The sequence below is a fragment of the Dipodomys spectabilis genome, unplaced genomic scaffold, assembly GCF_019054845.1.
Source record: "Dipodomys spectabilis isolate Male_0828 unplaced genomic scaffold, ASM1905484v1 ptg000095l, whole genome shotgun sequence".
NCBI classification, from domain to species: domain Eukaryota; kingdom Metazoa; phylum Chordata; class Mammalia; order Rodentia; family Heteromyidae; genus Dipodomys; species Dipodomys spectabilis.
Genome location: NW_024870772.1, coordinates 5012274 through 5028252, shown reverse-complemented (window position 1 = coordinate 5028252; position 15979 = coordinate 5012274). Strand labels below are relative to the sequence as shown.

The following is a 15979-nucleotide window of genomic DNA, read 5'->3' as shown; positions in this document are numbered from 1 at the left end:
ACTTCCATACCTTACCCATTGATTTGCTGGAAAATTTCTATGACTGAGGTGTCCTGAGACTCAGTTTATGTTGTAAAGAACATGTGTTGAGTCTTATTCACTTGATTCTCCTTTATTTAAACCTCTATTGGCTTCAAAAGAATCAATTCTTTAGCAGTCTACAAAGACGAAGGTTGAGTCCATGTTTTAGAAATGTTGTAACCTCATGATTAAAATGTGGGGTATGTGATTAAATATATTGATCTATCCTTAGTGGTGACTGTGTAGCCATACCTTCTTTTTCTTGTTCAATTCTCTTCTATATTTAATGTCAGTACTCAAACTAAAAGCAATAATTATATAGAAAGGTATATAATATATACTATACATCATATACGTCTATTACCTATGTGTATATGGACAAAAATGTGAATTTATATAAAATTGGTGACTTTTTTAATTTTGCAATATTCACTTTTATTACTTCATTTAGTTTACACAGCCACTGTAGGAGTGAATACTGTAGTATTCATTTTTAGAGGTGGAATAGAATAGGAACGATTGAGCTACATGTTCAAGGTAACTTGCAAATAATTGGTAGACTTAAACCCTTAGGGTTGCTAGATTTGTCACACCTTAAATTTATAACACTACACAAAGGACCTCGTGCACCACACCTACACATATATGGTTGCAAGAACAAGTATACATTAAACTATATCCTTTAATATCCTATGTTCTCTCTATGAAAGAACTTAAACTAATCTTATCCTGCTTAAATATTCTTCCATGGGATGTCTTAGTTCATGTGATTTTACTCATAATCTAATTACTATGAGTAAGAATTTTGAGTTAAAATTTACTGATGGGCTAAGACAACTGGCATAGGAAATGATAGCTAAAGATGAACATTCTAGAAGAATGTTGTAGAAAACAAATACCTTAATTACAGATGTTTCAACTCTGGATGGAGGGCTCTGCACTTGTGCTGCTGCAGCCATGTTAGCAATGGTGCTGAGGTGGTTCATCTGGCTCATTGCCATGGTGACTGAGGCTGGAGGTAGGCTGACAGGGATTAGAGGGTGGGGCATCATCATAAAAGGAAGTTCCAGTCCTATAAAAAGATGCACAAATAACATCAGTGCTATACTCCCAAGTAAAAGTATGAAATATAGCATATCTCACTTATTAAAGTTGTCATCAAAAGAAGGCATTAAAATCTGAAATGTCAAAACTAAGACAGGTATTTTTCCTCTCTGTGTAAACTAACACCCACTCACCACTCAGAAAAACTAGGCTTACAGCTCCTAGTGCTGTCCTAGTGCACTTTCCTATGCTTACTACCAACAGCCCAGGGTGTGCCCTGTTGTCCCTCCAATCCATCTAAAATCTTGCTTGCTTAACATACCACATCTTTTTCTCCAAACTTGATAGTCTACATGTATCAGATCCTGTGATTATGTTATTTATTATTTGATCATTAAAGGGAAAAAACACATTTTTGAAGTCTACCATTTTTAGTGCTAAGAAACGCCGTCGTACCATTGGGCAGAAGGTGTCTGTGCTGAAGGTGGCTGAGAGGCTGGCTAACTGGTAGGCTACGCACTCCAGGTGTGCGGGGGTGGGAGACAGAGGCCTGCGGTCCCTGGGATGGGGGAGATTGCAGGGTTTCCTTATCCCAAGAACCATCATGGTTGCCTGTGGGGAACGAATATAAATTACTTGGATACAGTATTGCTCTGAATCTTCTAAGAAGTACTTTTTGAGATGGGAGTTTGAAAAGTGTACCGCAGTTGGCGATTGGCAAAATTGGATTTACAGGGAAGTAACTGGAAGTACGAAAATGTCCCCTACACTGTATTATTTTTGTTTTCATAATATTTAGAGGAGGATTCTGAATTTTTCAAAGAATATTCTGGTACACTCTCTGTGGTATACACACATGCATACTCTGTTGGTGTGTGCACATGTATTGCACTCTCGACTGAACACAGGGCTTTGAATGTTCTATGTGAGCACGCTACTTTGAGCCTCTCTCTCTTAATGTGTCTCCCTCCTTTCCCTTGACTTTCCACCCTCCCTTCACCTCTCTCCATATATTTTTTTCCATATAATAGACTTGGAAACAGCAAAGATGGTAAAATTCCAATCTAATTCTTTAGCTCTACTAAAATCCTCATTGTAAAATCTCTACAACATGGTTTTTAATGAAGAATACTTAGCTACTGCCATGATTCTTCTCCCAGTCACTTGATGGAGACAGTTAAGGTTCAATATAAATTCAAACTCATTAGCTCAATACTGTCTGGATCTTAGAGTAAATTGTTCAGAAGTGGATAATGGAAATTCAATTCAAATTCTTTAGCAATCAAACAAAGCAATTTTATTAAACAATGAAAAGAATCAATTAAAATGGATATCTTTATTATCTTTATTATTTTACAAGAAACCATGACAGCTTTTGGTTAAAAAAATATTTTTACAGCGTCATACAGAAATGACTCACATAAAAGAAACTTCTCTAGCTGGTTCCTACCACTGTGATAGAAAGGCTCACTTTTACATTCTGCAAATTATACACCTTATTTCCCTACTTGTAACTTTGTGTATTGGGCATTCCTATTGCCAGAGATTCACTTGAGAGCTTTTTGCCTGCTAAGTATTTGCTCTACCACAGAGGTATATCCCCATCCTTACTGCTGACAGCATCTCGCTATGTATCTCAGGCTGGCCTTAAACTAACTTTCAGCCCAAACGAGCCTGAGAACTTCACACCTTTCTTCAGCTTTCCAAGTGCTGGAATATAGGGACTATTATACCCAGTTCTGACATGCCTTTGGGTGACATTCATACTGGTTAAATAAGCAATTTATTTCAAATTTCAAATGTATGTAATATCAAGAGAATATCATGAGTCACTTTGGTTATTTTTATGGTAGCTGGGTGCTGGTACCTCAAAGCTGTAATCCCATCTTCTGGGGAGACGCGGATCCAGAACTGCAGTTCAAAGGCAGTCCATGAGACTCCGTATCAACCAGAAACTAAAGGAGGCATTACAAGACGGTCATGCCAGCTACATGTGAGACAGATAGGATGGACTGTGAACTTAGACAAAAAGAAAAAAAAGTGTATGGAAGAATTCTCATGAGAATATGGGCATGGTGGTGTGCGTCTTCCATCTTAACTATGGCAAGGAGCCTAAATAAGAGGAACAAAGCCCAGGCCAGATTATCTTACGACCCTATCTCAAAAATAACCAGAGCAAAAATGGTTGGAGGCATGGTTCAAGACATAAAGCACGTGTAAAGCAAGTTGAAAGTCTTGAGTTCAAACTTCAGTACCACTATCCAAATACGGTGGGGGGAGGGCTTCACATTAACTTTGCAATCTCGCTATGTGCAAATTTTATAATTACATATTTATTCCATAAAATTAGTAAAATTTAAGATAGGAATAGAAGACACAATTCTGATGAAAACTTTGTGAAAATGGAAAATTTATTTTCTTCTTTCTTTTGCATCACAGAGCCTGTGTCTTTTTCTTTGTGTAAATAGCCATCATTTGTAAGGGTATTTTCCATATCAGGTTTCTAGTGTTAGATTTCTTACCATTTAGAATGTTCCTGGCCATTTCCACCAATCATCATGTGTTAGTTAGCTCATTTGGGCAATAAACAGAGCAAACAATTAAGAAACTAAGTCTGATGAAAAGTACTCAATATATAACCAAATCACCTGTTAAGTGATTTTTGCATTATTTATCTTTCTTCTCTATTAGCATAAATGAATGAGAAACAAAAATAGGCTATTCAGAACAAGACATTCCCACAATGATTAAATGTATGATTTCAATTGTCTTGTTTTAAGACCTCATATATCACCATAGAAGCCAGTGTATATTAGTGTCTACTCAGAAGCACATACATGTTTCTACATAGGAGATGGATAGAGGATGTGAGTGAAAGAGCGGGTGAGGTCCCTGGGGTACAATGTATGCATAATGTATGGACATGTATGGGTAATGACAAATCCCTTGTATAAGTGATGCATAACAATGAAAAGTATCTTAATTGAAATATAAAAAATGCAAATGATGGAAAGGTTGACATTGACTAAGAAGCCTTGTACTCATATCCTGACTTATAGATTTGTAACTTCTTTCTACAACTACTTAATAATCAAGTTAAAAAACACTGCTAAAATAGAAAATATATTTAAATATTATCCTTTATACCTCAGTGACATGCAATGAGTTGTTCAGATTTTCCCACAGCCTGACCTGATACAGGATGAAAATCTCAAAGGGACTGATGGTCACACTACTGCTGACTGAGTGACACTGATAGCTTGTGACAGCAACTCAACGTTGTCAAGATTCGTTTACAATGAAAATGATGGTGAGAGTGGGCACTTACTCCATACCATTGGAGACCACTTAGAAGGATGTCAACTCCATCTTAACTGTGGAAATAAGACTTCTATGTAAAAGGTAACCCTAGTCACAGGAAAAGCAGGCAAAAATAAATGATATCTTTCAGTGTATTAATTTCAATAAATATGAGATTTTAAATATCATCAGAATGTCAATGTTTCATACCAATATTAGAAATGGCCCATGACTTCTGTAATACAGTCTGCATTTATTCATTTAGTTTGCTTGTTTTTGTTAACTATGTCAGTCTAGGTGAGCTGTTTTGGCATCTATAAATGCTGAAACATTTTAAGTTTTGGTTTGGCTTCATCAAATTGTTTCATGAACAATATGGAAAAAAATCATCCTTAACCTTAAGATTTACTTCATTTAATTTTAATTGATAAATGAAAGCTGTAGATATAATCTATTTTTAAGATCCAGTATGATATATGTAGGTAATTCTAATCAGTGGCATAATCTAAACTGGAATAATTTGTGCTCCTTTTATGGGGAGGGGTTTTAAGTTTTAAACCTATTGCTAAGTGCAAGTTCTACCACCACAATCTTCCTAAGTAAATTACAGTCTTTTAATTGAACCACTAATTAACAGTCTAGTAAAGAACAAACTACAAGTGCCCTTTGATTTGCATTGTAAACCAATGCTCACAGAGTTGGTCATTTCCAAATGAAAAATTTAATTTCCACACATACCACGATGATTTTGAAGACAATATGGGTTTGTCTCTCATAATCTTTTAACTCTCCTAATCTCTAATATCTTTAACTAGTTGAGATATTTCTATTGGTCTATATACTCCATAAAGTTGTTGAGAACAGCAGTACATGAACACACTGCACCAGTGACACACAAAGTAATGGGAAGTACAATTGCTTATTTTTAAATTTTACTCAAATGTTCTTAGCTTAGTGATGCTCAAGTAAAAGGATTAGGAAGCAAGTAGTACAATCAGAGTGGGCACAAGACAGAACATATTTAGAAAGGACTTAATGATTAGCAGCTTATTACTAAATATATATAGTCTTTTATCTTGAGATCCATTGGATAACTGCAGAAAACAAGAACAGTATTAGGGAATTTAAAATAGACATTAGTTTCAATTTTAGTAGTTTTGCTCCTGAATTCATAAATATTACTAGTGTGGATTACTTTAGATAGAATGAAATACTTCAGTTATTTTTCCTAACTTCATACAAAATTCCAGAAAGTTTTGATGCATCTTAAGGAAGTGGAACCATTACTATAAAGATAGAAAGTCAAGCAGTCTAAGTGCAGAAGAAAGAGATAATTACATCAGAAAAAAATTATGTTTTGATGCTGTTGTTGTCTTTGGACTCATTAGCACCATGCTCTAAGTGTTAACCAGATAAAATAGATGCCTAAAATAAAACAAAACACATTCAGGCTAAGAATTAATAGATAATTGCTTCTTAGGACTTAGTCTAGGGAAGATATAGTAACCAGAAAAATTTGTATTGATAAGTATTTTTGAGTGTCTTCATGATATTCATCAAAAACTGATTGAAAGTGAGATTTTAATGGCCTTGCTCAGTTGAAATGATGCTGAGAACATACTGGTTAACTTCCATAGTTTATATTATTATAGACCATAGAGAGTATAGAAATGATCACCCCACGTACATAAGCAATCTTTCCAATCTAAAATATAATCAATCATACAGTTCTTCAAACTAAATTCATTTGGCATAATGTATCTATCCTGATTGTACATCATATACTTTAGTCTTTCTCATCACCCTATCAATGAATTTTTTCCCTCCTCCATTGCTCATTTGCTTTTCATCTGATTATTTTTCAATATGCAAATAAATTAAGAAGAAACCTTTCTCTGTAATGATTTTGTAATTTCCCTATAGATTTGAAATCATGTGAAGGAAAGTTTCAAGTTAAAATTCCTATACTGTAAGAGGATCAAAGTGAATGGATCTGGTAATCACATTCTCGTACGTGTTGACCTAAGCAATATAAAATCAGATTTAGTTTTTATTGGTTTATATAATGGTATTAATTTTCAATTTTTTATATTTGAAATTGAAAAATCTTTTTCCACTTGAGATGAAAGAGTGATTAAAAGAAACTTCCAAGAGAAAAAAAAATCCCACACAGATGGGATGGCATAAAGTTATCACTGCTATCTTCTGTGAAGATCTGATACAACCTAAAAGAACAATATCATTCAAATAGTGTATAAGTCAGAAACATAGACATCATCCTTATTGCTTACTTTCTTACTGTGTACCACCAATATCTATTTGCTTTTCATATCTTATTGATTTTGTCTATGCAACTTTTAAGTTCATCTATATAATTCAGTTTCTCTTAGATTTTGCAATCAGTTTGAGGGACCATTATCACTGTAAAGCAAACATTAAATATCTTTACTAAATTTAAGTTCCACAAGGTCAGAACTATATCTTGTTTCCTGTTATTTTCACCAGCACTCAAAAAGGTAATGCTAACTCTCAATAATTTAACAGAGAGTTGCAAAATAGAATCTATCTATACATACATATATATGCATATATGTGCATATATATATATATATATACACATGAATATATTTACTTCTGTGTACTTTTGCATGTGTGCAAATATGTGTTTGCATGTCTATGAGCACATGTAAGCATCATTGTATGCTTAAAATTAAGTGATATAGCCTCTGTAATTTAACTGGAATTAAAGATAGAAAGCTGACAATGTATACTTGACATTTGGAAATAAACTTGACAGCACTTGATAATCAATTAGGTACAAGTGGAGATGAAATGAGTGAAATGTGACTTGGACAGGAGATCTTTACTGATGACATTAGCAACACAACGATGTTGATGATGATGATAATGACAATGTGTGTAAGGTACTTTCAATGGTTCCCTCTTTTATATATCATCTCAATGCATCTTTAAAAACCCTAAGGTAAGCCCGGCGCTGGTGGCTCACCCCTGTAATCCTAGCTTCTCAGGAGGCTGAGATCTGAGGATCGCGGTTCAAAGCCAGCCCAGGCAGGAGAGACCGTGAGACTCTTATCTCCAATAAACAACCAGAAAACCGGAAGTGGCGTTGTAGCTCAAGTGGTAGAGCGCTCACCTTGAGCTGAAGAGCTGAGGGACAGCGCCCAGGCCCAGAGTTCAAGCCCCACTACCGACAAAAAAAAAACAAAACCCTAAGGTAGGGTGAGAAGGTGGCGCAGTGCTAGAGTGCTTGACTAGATTGCATGAGGCCCTGGGGTCGAGTCCTCGGCACTGCATAAACAGAAAAAAAGGCTGGAAGTGGCACTGTGGCTCAAGTGGTGGGGAGCTAGCTTTGAGCTGAAGAGCTCAGGGACAGCACCAAGGACCAGAGTTCAAGCCCCATGACCGACTAAAAAAAAACCCTAAGGTAGATTCACATTAGTATTATAAAAGTGAATATCTATCTATCTATTTACCTATAGATAGATAGATAGACAGATAGACAGACAGACAGACAGATAGATATTCAATTAGCCCAAGATTTTATTCCTAGAACTACCAATTCACAATTCAAGATTTTAGTCACCCTTATGAAGACATCAGGTTTTATAATTAATTAATAATCAGTTCAATTTAAACTACTTGAATAGGAGTTAGGTAGAGACTGGCAACTGCAGTTAGAAAAGTAGAACTTGAATTTGATAGCAAAGTAGATGCTCAGATGTGAACTTTGGAAATTTCAAAATTATTTATTTGCAGAAGGCAAAAAAATCATGATGCGTTGAAAGGGTAGGAAAATAATAAAAGTATTTCTTCTATTAAATATATCTCAACTACAATTCATAGAACAAGTGGTTAGATTAAAGAGTTTAAAACATTTTGGAGATGTTGAGCAAGAATAAGCCCTTAATAACCAGTAATATGATACATTAAATACTTTTGTGCATTCCTATCTCTCTACTTCTTCTAAGCCAAACTATTCTTTTTTTAGAAAGTTTTTTTATGGTAAAAATACTGTACAGAGGAGTTACAGTTACATAAGCAAGGTAATGAGTCCATTTCCTATCAAGCATTGTTGCCTCCTCCTTTGCTTTTCCCCTACCATCCCTTGCCTCCCACCTCCACAACTACACTCCCACCACCCCTTTCCCCCCACACCTAAATAGCAAAGTTCATTTTCAACATAGTGTCTTGTACATCTCATTGTTACAATGGGTCAACCTTTATCCCTATTTGAATATTTTGTTTTTTCCCTTCCCCTCCCCAAATCAGACTGACATCAAATACAGTGAAAAACAACCATGTATGTTCCTATCGTGGGGTTCATTTCACTTTAAATCATCTTCTCTGGTCATATGTACATAGCTTTTGACCTTTTCTTCTTGTCCCAGACATATACAAGTGATTGCAAATAAGGGAAACCATGGGACCTATGTTTCTTTGGGATGGCTTACTTCACTTAATATAATTGTTTCCAAGTCTTTCCATTTCCTAACAAATGGGGCAATGTCATTCTTTCTGATGAAGGCATAGAATTCCATTGTGTGTGTGTGTGTGTGTGTGTGTGTGTGTGTGTGTGTGTGTGTGTGTACCACATTTTCTTGATCCCTTCATCTACTAAGGGGCATCTGGGTTGGTTCCATATCTTAGCTATGGTAAACAATGCCGCAATAAACATGGTTATACTGGTTGCTTTAGTATGTTCTTGTTTGTGAGCATTTGGGTAAATGCCGAAAAGTGGGATTACTGGGTCATAGGGGAGCTCTATGTGGAGTTTTCTGAAGAACCTCCATACTGCTTTCCAAAGTGGTTGAACAAGTTTACACTCCCACCAACAATGCAGTAGGGTTCCCTTCTGGCCACATCCCCTCCAGCATCTATTGTTATTAGAGTTCTTGATTATAGCCATTCTAACTAGGTTGAAATGGAATCTCAATGTTGTTGTGATTTGCATTTCTTTTATGGCTAGAGAGGTTGAGCATTTCGTCATGTATCTATTGGCCATTTTTATTTCCTCTTCAGAGAAGTTTCTCTTTAAGTCTTTAGCCCACTTATTTATGGGGTAGTTGTTTCTTTAAGGATTTGTTGTTGGGGGATTTAATTTTTTTAGTTCCAACTATATTTTAAACATGAGACCCTTGTCCGTTGTATGGCTAGTGAAGATCTTCTCCCAATCCATGGGCTTTCTATTGATCTTGCTAGCTATGTCCTTTGCCATGCAGAAGCTCTGCTGATTCATGCAGTCCCATTTGTCCAACCTTTCTTTGATTTATTGTGTTTCTGGGTCTCTATTAAGAAAATTTCGGCCTGTGAAAGGAGACGTAGGGTTTCTCCTATCTGTAATGTTTTCAGAGTGTCTGCTTTGACTCTGAGGTCTTTGATCCATTTAAGCCAAAATATTCTTATGAAATAATCACCATGAATGCAGGCCATGTCTTCAACCCTCAATCCTTCAGGAATCAATGTATAACTTTATAATTGGATTTGAAGATTTAACAATCCTAACAACTATTAAAAATAGCCTAAACAGAGACAAAAGGCAAATATACACATGTAAGCACAATTTGAAAGGTGTCAGTAGTCAAACTTGCAATATAATACTTACTTAGGATATTCAGTAACAAAAGGCTTCCCCTTAAGAATATTAAGAAGGAATGAGGTTTTAAATAGGAAGAATGTATATATCTAACAGAAAAGAACTCAACACATATGAAAGACCACCAAAATAATATTATATTAAAGTGTAGATTACACGCAGATGGCAGACTTGTTGAAAGTTGCTGTTTATATGAAAGCAAATCATTCTTCTCAGAGATTGTATTATACATAGTGAAGACATTCTATTCAAGCACTTTTCACCAGCTTCTCCTGGGCTGACAGCGGAGGAAGTTTCCAAGGTCAAAATGACTTACAATGTTTTGTTTCTGGTAATGGAGAATAAGGCATTTGCATATATGAGCAATATCATGGTTGGTTTTACTTTTACCATTATACTCCAATTTGGGCATTAAATATAAGTAGCACTTTTGATCCCCAAATCAAAAAGTTACATATTCTTTTGGAGATGACTATAAAAATGCGAGTTAGATTGAATCCATGTCAGACTCTATTGCCAAATATGTTTCAAATTTATTAAAAATAATTAAAAGTACCAAGGAAAAAAATCCTCTAGCAAGAATGTTTGGCTCAAAAATTGGTTAACTACATGTAGAAAACTAAAGCTAGATCCTTATATATCACCCTGCACCAGAATCAACTCCAAATGGATCAAAGACCTTGAAGTCAAAGCAGACACTCTGAAAACATTACAGGATGGAATAGGAGAAACCCTAGGTCTCCTTGTCTCAGGCCGAAATTTTTTGAATAGAGACCCGGAAACACAACAAATCAAAGAAAGGTTGGACAAATGGGATTGCATAAAGTTGCAGAGCTTCTGCAGGGCAAATGACATAGCTAGCAAGATCAATAGAAAGCCCAAGGATTGGGAGAAGATCTTTACTAGCCATACAACGGACAAGGGTCTCATATCTAAAATATACTTGGAACTCAAAAAATTAAACCCCCCAACAACAAATCCTCAAAGAAACAACTGCCCAATAAATAAGTGGGTGAAAGACTTAAAGAGAAACTTCTCTGAAGAAGAAAGAAGGATGGCCAATAGACACATGAAGAAATGTTCAACATCCCTAGCCATAAAAGAAATGCAAATCAAAACAACATTGAGATATCACCTCACCCCAGTTAGAATGGCAAAAATCAAGAACTCTAACAACAACAAATGCTGGAGGGGATGTGGACAGAAAGGAACCTTACTTCATTGTTGGTGGGAATGTAAACTTGTTCAACCACTTTGGAAAGCAGTATGGAGGTTCCTCAAAAGACTTCACATAGAACTCCCCTATGACCCAGCAATCCCACTTTTGGGCATTTACCCAAATGTTTACAAAAAAGACCACACTAAAGCTACCAGCACAATAATGTTTATTGCAGCATTATTTACCATAGCTAAGATATGGAACCAACCCAGATGCTCCTCAGTAGATGAATGGATCAAGAAAATGTGGTATATATACACAATGGAATTCTATGCCTCCATCAGAAAGAATGACATTGCCCCATTTGTTAGGAAAAACTTGGAAAAAATTATATTAAGTGAAGTAAGCCAGGCCCAAAGAAACATAGGTCCCATGGTTTCCCTTATTTGCAATATCTAGTATATGTATGAGTCAAGAGGAAAAGGTCAGATAATGTGATGCCAGGAAAATGAACCCTTAGATATGTATTTTAATGTTTTTTTCTTTCATGCATGTGTTTCTAATGCATTTATAAGATTATCTCTTTGTTGCTTTGTATGTCCCTCCCCCACAGTATAACCCCCGCTTTCACTATATTTGATGTCAGTATAACTTGTGGAGGAGATGGGGAAAAACCAGTTGTTTAAGGATATAGGTGGACCTGTTGCAACAATGAGAAGTACAAGTTGTCATGTCCAAAACGAGCTTTACAACGTTGGTGTGGGGGGGGGGGAGGAACGGGGGGGGGGGGGGGGGGAGGAGAAGGATTGGGATTGGGGGGGAGGGGGGAGGCTGGGAAGGGATGTGAAGGGTAAACAAAGGAGGAGGCTGCAATGCTTGGTAAGAAATGTACGCATTATCCTGCCCATGTAATTGTAACCCCTCTGTACAGTATGTTCACAAATAAAATAAAATTAAATTTAAAAAAAAAAAAAGAATATTTGGCTCAGTCTGTCATACTCATTTGTTTCCCTTTATTCCAATCATCTTCCCTAATATTAACATTCAAAAGTTAAATTCATACTAGATATGGTAGCATACGCATCTAATCCTAGCACACAGGAGTCTAAAGCTAGAGGATCAATGGTTCTAGGCCAGCTTGACTACATAGGGAGACATGGCTTTCTGGATCATATAACAAGACTTTGTTTCCAAAAAAGTAGCTTAATCAATTAATTGATTAATTATATGCAAAAAATTATTAAAGTTACAAATATGACTGAAAAAGTAGCATCACTTCTAAAATGAACAGAAACCATTTGTAAAAATTGTTCAACCTAAAAAATTTCATAATAATATTTGTAAACTTGTTTTATTTTAAATATTTTCTTTAAAAGAAACTATTTTCAATCTTAAGAGAGATCTACCTGTTGAAATAACTTACATTCTAGGATCCTCAATTATTAAGCAATAAATACTTATCTTTAACTTAAAAAATTCTCACCTTGATAAAAATAATTTGTTGTTCCTCCTTGTTACAACATTTGTATTATATAATTTTGATATTTCTATCAATACTAAACTATTTTCTTTCTCATTCTACTGGCTCTAACACATGCATACATTCACTATTCCATTGGGAAATGTTAGGACCTTCATAAACTGATGCTGTGTCATTTAGATGAAGCAAACCTAAATGTTGAGATTACTTGATAATCTCAATTTAACCTGTAACTGTATAGTAAACTTTACCATTTAATTTTGTCATTAATAATGTGTTAACCCAAGCCTTGCTCTAGCTAAGTAGGTGCTCTATTACAGAGACATGACACTAGATCTTTCTAATTGCACTGACCATTTTGAAGATTGGGTCTCACTTCCAGTTAAAGCATGTACCTGGACCACAATCCACTTATTTACACTTTTTATGAGACTAGAATGACATGTGTTGTTCATCCCTCAATTAGCTTATGACTACATATTGAAAATCTTGGAGAAAAAAGTGGGAAAAACCAGACAATTAGTATTACATTAACTTCACATTAAATAGAAAATAAAAACATAGGTCATGTAACAATTATCTGAATATCAACGCATAATCATTTTAAAAAAAGAACCAGATACAGCAAATGCTGTAGCATCCCAACCAACAGGCTGAGCAGCACATGATTTGTTCTGCAAATACCTGCAGAAATATCATACTCCAAATTGTACAATAAAATCTTTCATGTAAAAATTCTTTCAAACTATAATGAACACCTACTCTGTGCAGGGAATTTTGTAAAAAATTAAAGAAATAAGATCAGAAACAAGAGAATATCTATTATCATCATATTGTTTACATTCTGATTGTAAAATAATTAGAAATGAAGTCAGCAAATAGGTAAATACAGTGACACGATGCATTAACTGAGAGAGAGTTTTGCAGGCATACATGTATATGCGCACATGAAAGGACTGTGGTTTCTTTGTTTTTTTTTTTAATGTAATAAGGGAGGACTTGACAGAAACAGTGGCATCATAATGTATGCTGCCTTAGTGTACAGACAAAAACCTGATGTTCAGAGTGTTAAATGCTGGAAGTCACATAAACCTTTGGAAAAGGAATTCATCTTGGAACACACTGACCCAACTTTTGATCCTAAATCCTTTCCTTTGCACCACACAACCATGAACTTGTGAGTTCAGAGAAACTACCTGGCTTGTCCAGTTAGGTAAAAGCACACATTAAAAGTGGGACTGCTGACAGCTCCTGATGAAGTTCAATGAACTAGAGGAGCAAGTGCACATTTCGAGAAACATCAGAAGTCAGAATGAGGTAGGCCAGGGCCAGAGTATGAAAGTTCTTAGCTGTCGGGATGATGAGTTTGATCATCATCTTAGGTAGAGGAGAGATATGATTAAAGTGATGTATCCGATACTCAGACCGAGGAAAAGGAACTCATCATCGGAAATAATCATCTCCACTTCTGTCGTCCACCACACTGACACTGATCTGACCAGGGTACAAGTCCTGATTCTCATATTACCCTGCTACTGGAAAATTCATTAAAGAAAATAATGGGAAAAATTCCTTGTGTTCTCTATTATTAACATTTTCTAAGAAGATGACTGAAGAGCAAATTAGCTTCCAGTAGACATGACAAAATTCATGCGGGTAAATGGAAAAAAATGGTCACTACTTATTCTGCTCTGTTTCTGAACCCTGTAGCCTGTAAACTGCTTCCTGATGCTCATTTATTCTTTAAGATATTTTTTTTCCTTAAGTAAAAGGAAACTGAAACCTTCCTATAAACTGTCATTGGTTACTTTTCCTTAACAGAGAGCAGCTGTTAAGTTTGCAATGTATGAAGACTTCTTAGAAAAGCCAAAAAATGTTCTGTGAGTATGGGATGGGTTACATATTTTAGATACAACTAGAGATGTTGAATAGAGCCTATTCCTTCAGCATTCAGGATTTAATAATAAAAATCTATGAAATGTGGCAAAATTGGCTTTAATCTTTTCATAGCAAAAATTAGTTCTGGGAATGTGTTTTAGCACAGTTATTTCCATTTGGTTTAGAGTGCCTATTTCTATTCTGTAGCATGTCAAATGACTGTTATTGTACAGAATAGTATACATTCGAACAAACAGTAGAAGAGTGGCTACTACTCTGACATTGAAAAATATACACCAGTAAGATACACATCCTAAATGCACCTACTTTTCTCTCTAAGAATTACCACTCTTGCCAGCCACAAGGCTCATATCACCGGATTTCTTCATATTACCACAAATAGCATGCACTATGTATGCGAGAGTTACTAAATGATGCTACAGTAGTTTATATGTGATATGTCCTGTTAGATTTGTACACTGAAATACATACATTCAGCAAGTGCTTACTTTCTCCATCTTAATAAAATTCAAATAAAGGTTTTAAATTGAGCCCAATAAACATTATTCTTCTAGAGAACAATTTTCCTTTTTAAATCAAAACCATTACAATAATCATATTATTGAAAATGGATAACATGTAAAATATGATGTGAGGTGATTTTTTAACTTTGCAGGAGATACCTATTTAAAGCATATCATTCATTCTAAGGACTTTCATTTTCATAATGTAAAGTTTTTAGGTTTACTTCTATTTTTATCAGGGAGTATTAAAACCAGTACAATGCAATGTGTGAAAATAAATTTTCACGCAGCTTGCCATATATAGACTGCTTTTAAAAATTCAAAACCATCCCAATAGTAAATGTCATTTCTTCTATAGTTACAAAATGCAAACTTCTAGGGTTTTATCTTAATGAATAAATGAGTCTGTCCTTTATATATAATATATAGCTTATGTTTGCTGCACAAGTTTTAATAATAGATGAATTTTAGGTTTGCCTCAATGTATTCAATAAAGTGTGATTAATTTGGTTTTTCAAAAATGCAAACTAGACATTACTATATTACTTTGCAAAATGCACAGCTTGCAACATTATTGTCTCAGTGGGATCTCAAATTGAATTGTAAAATGTGTCTTATTTCCCGTTTGATTTATGTAAGAGATAGCAGTGGATAATGCCCCTTTTGAAGTTTCACTGCTTTGTATGAACAAGCAACAGAAACCTAAAATACGTTATATAGTTTGGTAAGGCCAAAAACAAACTTTGGGAATATATGCTATCAGTCTGAAATGAAATAAAGGTAGAAGCAGTGTACCACATTTTCAAAGAAACAACATTTTTCAATTCTTATTATGACAGATGATGCAACACATTTTTGACATTTGCTGTGATTTTTATTATGATATTTTACATAATTGCCAAACCATTTTTTCTCTAAAAAAAAAAGCTCTCCTGTGCCCTGAGAATTAATCTATGATA

General features: G+C 35.1%; 1 protein-coding gene across 2 annotated transcripts in view; it reads right to left on the bottom strand.

Moving 5' to 3' along the window:
• The window catches only part of Dach1 (dachshund family transcription factor 1), a 381247-nt gene that overhangs the window by 118132 nt on the left and 247136 nt on the right, over positions 1 to 15979 (bottom strand). The window contains exons 4-5 of one of the 2 annotated variants that reach the window (XM_042685761.1): positions 1522 to 1677; positions 921 to 1093 (exon numbers count right to left, since the gene is read on the bottom strand). In XM_042685761.1, coding sequence (XP_042541695.1) covers positions 921 to 1093; positions 1522 to 1677 — 329 coding nt within the window. The remainder of the gene's footprint in view (positions 1 to 920; positions 1094 to 1521; positions 1678 to 15979) is intronic. The other variant, XM_042685760.1, reaches the window with a different exon arrangement.